The 6,487-nt window shown below is 39.3% G+C and overlaps 1 protein-coding gene across 1 annotated transcript; it reads left to right on the top strand.

Annotated features, from left to right (window-relative positions):
* The first annotated feature begins 375 nt into the window (after positions 1 to 375).
* LOC111631277 lies at positions 376 to 1,599 on the top strand. The gene has a single exon (XM_023375493.1). The coding sequence runs from the start codon at positions 376 to 378 to the stop codon at positions 1,597 to 1,599; it is 1,224 nt and encodes a 407-aa protein (XP_023231261.1).
* The last annotated feature ends 4,888 nt before the right edge of the window (positions 1,600 to 6,487 follow it).

Genomic DNA, 6,487 nt, shown 5'->3' with positions numbered 1-6,487 from the left:
AGACACATTTGATAAGGCAGTACGAGTTGCTATTAGCGAAGAAACTATAGAGCAATTAACAGGAAGATCCCGAGGGATAGTCCGAACTATTAACAATTCCAATGATACTAAGGAAGAAGTTAGTGTTATAAATCAAAATCAATTCGAAGCAACCTTAGCGAAAATCCAAGAACAATTAAAACAATTAGGATCTTCAGAACGTGGGCGAGGAATTCCACGATGTAGACCCTCACCATTTTGGCGTCCTAGAAATTATCAAGATTCACGACCAGAATATCTATCTCGGGGAAGACTGGGCGACGACTCCCGAGGGTCCCGAGATTCAACTATGGGGAGAGCTTTGCGAAAAGAAAATGGGGAATAAACAATGACACTATGTCTATAATATATGACAGCATATTTCTACCGATGGTCACCTATGCCTGCGGCACCTGGGGGTGGGCAGCTAGAAAGGTTCACACAAAGAGAAAGCTCATTTCATCGCAGAGACAAGCGCTTCTTTTAATGACTAAATGTTACCGTACCGTGAGTAATCGATGCCTTCAGGTGCTTGCTAGGAAACCTCCCATAGATCTCGAGATTTTTCAGAGGGAAAAGTATCAGCAGATTAAGTGGGGCAGCAATATTACGGTTTCGAACAATACCATCCAACCAGAAGACATAGAATGGACAATCCCATATAGCGAGACTCTATTTCCTATTGGGCATACTGCCAACACTGAGGAGAATACCAATAACAACTATATAGACATCTACACTGATGGTTCGAAGATAAATAACTCTGTTGGATGCAGCCTAGTTGTGTATGAAAATTCTCTGGAAACAACACATCTGACTTTCCGCCTTGATGACAGGTGTACTGTTTTCCAGGTGGAGTTGTATGCCATTTGGAAGGCTGTTGAAACCATTGATAAAAGTCACAACAACATCACTGTTACTATAAACACAGACTCCTTATCCGCATACAAGATTATTAAAAGCACAAAATTGCATCCACTAGCTGAGAACATAAGAAATCAAATCCGACTGTCAAACTGTAAATTCCAACTAACATGGGTCAAAGCCCATCAAGGGGTGGTTGGCAATGAGAGAGCTGATTCTCTTGCCAAGTCTGCCACTACTTTGGACAAGAAACATATTGTCTACAAGAAAATTAGTCGACGTTCGCTGCGCAGTTTGTTATGGGAGGAAACTTTACAACTCTGGCAGACAACTTGGGACCTAGATAAAGATCACATAACTTATAAATTCATCCCTGATATACAACAGCATCTACGGAATAAATGGTACTCACCTAATTTCTATGCTAACCAAATATTCACCAACCATGGTAAATTCGCTAATTACCTGGCAAGGTTCGTAAATTACACATCCGATGTATGCAACGCATGTGATGTCAGGGATGGACCAGACCATTATCTTTTTAATTGCATCGCCTTCGAAAGGGAAAGATTAGAATTTAAGATATTGTTGGAAACCTACAAGATCAGTTGGCCATTCAATCATCATGACATTTGGATAAATAAAGATATTTACCATAATTTTATACAGTTCGCTAAGAGGATTTACACTGTTAATAAATCCAGCTTACACAGCTAATTGCTTTCTTAGGCACCTATTGATATGTTGTCTTCTACCCGTAGGGACCACTTCACGCGAACTGTTGTGACTGCGGATTCCCTGCGGCCTGTACATTATGTTTTTATCTCTGCTCTTTGTTCACTCTTTACAATTATATATAGTAATCCGGTCATATTTATATTGTAATTGTAATTGTAATTAATCATACTTGTATTCTAGCCCTGATAATGCTACATGCGGGGTTAGGGCATGTACTTTGTACATAATAAATTAAATTAAAGTAAAAAAAAAAGTAAGTATGGGGAGAGCTAGGTTCGAGAATAGAGACCAACGAGAATCTATATATGCTCCTCTATATAACACGGGAAATGTATCTAATATACCTAAAGGCCGAGGAAATGCCCGAATGCAAACAAATCCATCTAACCGACCGGGATATGGGCGAATTAATAAAGTAAATTGGAGGAAATTTAGAAGGGAGCCCTTCAGAGACCCGGCTGACCCCCTCTCGTTACTCTCGAACCTACAGAGAGAATAATCGGGTTCGTTCTCCATTCGTAACGGACACCCCTCCAGAGAGAAGGGAGGTACCTTTTATATATCAACATCGAGGAAGAATTAAGTCATTAAATCAAGATTCAGAACCGAGTTTATTCTGTAAAATTAACGGATATCCGGCTTGATTAGCGATCGATACCGGGTCTAAAGTAACACTTTTATCTAAATCATTGGCTCAGAGAGTAGCTCAATTTGAATTTAACAACAAACGAGGAAGGACACTGTTTCAGAGCGTTACAGGCCATGGAATAAAAACATATGGATCGGAATAATTCCGGTTTGAGATAGGACCTTTATGCTTCTCCTATTCTTGTTATGTAGTAGATTGGAGGTAATGGATGGCCGCCATCGGTTAGACGAAACCTGGCCGTCTTTCTCCATCCATTTACATCTCCACAAAGACTGTCTTTATCAGTAGGCTGTAAACGTGAATTAGTTAAGTCCACGACCACGTTTTAAACTAAAACAACATTTATTTACAACAATCCTTGAGTACACTTGAAAGAGAGCTACACGTGCTCATGGCAGCGATCACCCGACAAGAAAAAGCAACAATACCCAGAATTCTCTTTGGAAAAAACCCATCCCCGTTTTTCTATCCGGGATTCCCTGGAAACTCGTAGAGGAGTGGCGCCATCTCACCAGTCCGTGATTTGTCGCCGCAAGATGATCAAATAACTAAACCTTGTGACGGACTTCTTGGGAGAGACATATTACAGCATAGCCCTCCTGCTGTAATATTACATATTACAGCAGGAGGGCTCATGATTTGTTTAGCAAGGGAAAAATTAGTTCTCCCAGAAGGAGAGGAAATCGATTTTCGGAGAAATCCGAAAGTAACAAATTCGAGAATCTTAGCGCAAGTGCGTAGAAAACGAAACCGCAGAGGCACATATATCAATTCTAAGGCCTCCATATTTCCTAATCGATGAAAAATCAACAAAACTCTCAACACTACTCCTATTTCTTCTACACCCATATCAGTAGAACAATCGCAGGACGTGGTCTTGTTGGGAGATTGTAATCTTCCCCCGAGAACAGAAATAGTCACTATGGCAAAAATCTCTGGGATAAAAGAGAAGGGCAAACTCGGAATTATAGAAGCACAACCACTTAGTCAAGAGGGAGTCATAAGCGCTGACATATTAGCCAAAACCCAAAAGGGAGGACAAGTGCCTGTCCGAATTACTAACCTCTCCACTCAGCCTAGGAAATTAGAAAAGGGAGAATGTGTAGGAACCTTTGTAGAAGCGAGAGAAGACCCTACTCTCTCTCTGAATTGAGACAATGTATCTTCTACTTCGAAACTCTCTAGAGAGAAATTTAGTCAGTTATTTAACTGGTCTCATATTGGGAAAGAAAAGAAACAACCTTTATTAGAAATACTGTATAAATATTATTTCGTTTTTGCAACTCATGATTACGACCTGGGATATTGTCAAGTAGTTGAACATGAAATAAATACTGGAGACGCTTCTCCCATATATCAACCTCCATATCGCATCCCTTATGCCCAAAGAGAACAATTAAATAACATCATCGATGGCTTGTTAGACAATGGAATAATCACTCATTCTAAATCCCCATAATCAGCTCCCGCTTTTTTGGTGAAGAAGAAAGAGTCAGGACAATGGTGTCTTGTGATTGACTATAGAAAATTAAATAAAATCACTAAAACAGACCCCTATCCCTTACCTTTAATACAAGAAGCACTTAGTTTGATGGGGCAAGCCAAATACTTTTCAACTATGGACACAATATCAGGATTTTGGCAACTCGCCTTGAGGGATAAGGAGAAGTCAGCATTTTCTACCCCCGATGGGCACTATCAATGGAATCGTATGCCCATGGGTTTACGAGGGAGCCCTACCTCTTGGCAGAGGGCTGCCGACTTTATCCTTAATGGGTTAAAAGGAAAAACGTGTCTAGTGTACATAGATGATATCTTAACTTTTAGTTCCGATTTCCAAAGTCACTTATCTTGGTTAGAACAAATTTTTCAATGCCTGGCCAGAGCGGGCTTAAAACTAAAACCAAAAAAATGTCATTTCTTATAGAGGCAAATTAAATTCTTAGGGCATGATGTTTCTGACGAAGGAATAAGGCCCGATCCCGATAAAATCAGCTGCGTCTTGTCTTTCCCTCAACCCACAAACAAACATGATATCAAATCATTTTTAGCATTAACCGAGTATTATCGACATCATATCAATTCCTATGCTGCCATAGCAAAGCCTTTAACTGACCTGCTGAAAAATGACACCCAATTTCAGTGGGGAGATGAACAAGAGAATAGCTTCGGAAGACTTAAGGAAATAATTACTTCCGCTCCACTACTAAAATCTCCAGACTTTTCTAAACCCTTTCTCTTGGCCACTGATGCCTCTAATAATGCTCTAGGAGCCATACTGTCACAAAAAGATGAGAAAGGAGAAATGCCTATGCCAATCGCATATTACGAAAACCTGAAAAAATTATAGCACCACCGAAAAGGAATGTTTAGCAGTTGTTTGGGCTTCCAAATATTTTAAATCATATCTATATGGAAGAAAATTTACTATTATTACCAATCACTGCCCTTTAAGATGGCTCATCAATAAGGACTCTAGTAACAATTCTCGAATCGCCCGCTGGATCATCTTTCTACAAGAATTTTGAAGTAACCCATAAAGCAGGAAATTGTCATAGAAATGCAGACGCTTTAAGTCGTATCCCAATCCGACAAATCGGAGAAATACAGGAACTTGATCCTATTTATTCAAAAGCTCAAATCCGAGATCTTCAGAAGAAAGATCTATAATGGAATTCTATAATTCAGAAACTTGAAACTGATACAGCCCTAGATCCCAACCTGGAGAATCAATTTTTTTTAGATGAGGAAGGAGCTCTATATCATCGACAACCTGTTCTCATGGGAGAACTTTTAGAACAACTAGTTATACCATCGGTCTTAATTCCTTATATCTTACATACATATCATGACACCCCATTTGGAGGTCATTTAGGAGCACAGAAAATGCAACAAAAACTTCGACCATTATTTTTCTGGCAAACTATGAATAAAGATATAAAAACGTATTGTCAAGATTGTCAACGATGCGCCTTACACAAGAGGAAAGATAAACGTCAAGAAGCAGAACTGCAGTTATTTCCACCTTTAACACATCTATTTGAACGAACTGCTATGGACATTGTAGGTCCTTTGCCTATCACAACAAATGGAAACAAGTATATATTAGTATTTGTTGATCATTTTAGTCGAATACGCAGAAGCTATACCTTTACCTAATATCCATAGTAAAACCATTGCCAAAGCTTTTGTTACAAATATCGTCTTAAGACATTCAACGCCTACTCAACTCCTTACAGATCGAGCGCCGAATTTAATCTCCAAAATGTTTAAAGAAGTATATGAATTACTCCATATAAAAAGACTGTTAACAACTGCATATCATTCTGCATGTAATGGAATAGTCGAACGATTTAACAAAACCCTTATTGACATCATATCACATTATGTCGCCAAAGATCAACGAGACTGGGATCAATGGATCCCTTATGCACTCTTTGCCTACAACACAACCATTCATGCTTCTACGAATGATAGCCCATTCTTTTTACTTTACGAAAGAGACCCCATTTATCCGTTTAATTTAATTACTCATCCTACTAGGACTAGATATGATATCGATGATAATTTCACTGCCGAGTTACATCTTTGAATGGCTAATGCACACAAAATAGCACAGGAACACGCCGAACAAGCAGCTAAAGAACGTCAAACACATCACCGCCATACTCATAAATTATCTACTTATCATGTGGGAGACCGTGTTTTCCTAAACGAAGTCGTTATTTCTCAAGGTCTAAAGAAAAAACTAGCACCGAGATGGTCAGGTCCTTTTCGAATAGTAACAGAATTAAGTCCTGCCACATTTATTATTGAAAATATTCACACCAAGAAACAACTCCAAGTTCATGCTAATCGATTAAAACACTGTAGTGCACAATTAGAATTTGAAAGGGAAAAGCCTGTAACTACAACTGTCACACCTGTAGAAAACCATTAGGACATATCAGAAGCTTAATCGCTGAACAAATGGAGGGCACCATACAAGCCCCGTGCGAGTTTCAACCTTTTGGATGTCCGGAATTGCTACAAGAGGACAACCGGCGAATCCATGAAGAATCCTGCAGCTTCCGACCTCTTTTATGCCCTTTCCGCTCCTCCAATTGTTCGTGGGAAGGTGACGTTCCTTTCTCCGTCAACATATTAACGCCTCCCATCCACAAGTGCCCACTATACAACGAGAAATTATTTTCTTTGGAGGAATTGATTTCCAAATTA

The sequence above is a fragment of the Centruroides sculpturatus genome, unplaced genomic scaffold (assembly GCF_000671375.1).
Source record: "Centruroides sculpturatus isolate CEXI.00-Female unplaced genomic scaffold, Cexi_2.0 scaffold50, whole genome shotgun sequence".
Lineage (NCBI taxonomy): Eukaryota > Metazoa > Arthropoda > Arachnida > Scorpiones > Buthidae > Centruroides > Centruroides sculpturatus.
Note: the sequence above shows the minus strand (reverse complement) of the source record. Positions and strands in the feature narration are given on the sequence as shown.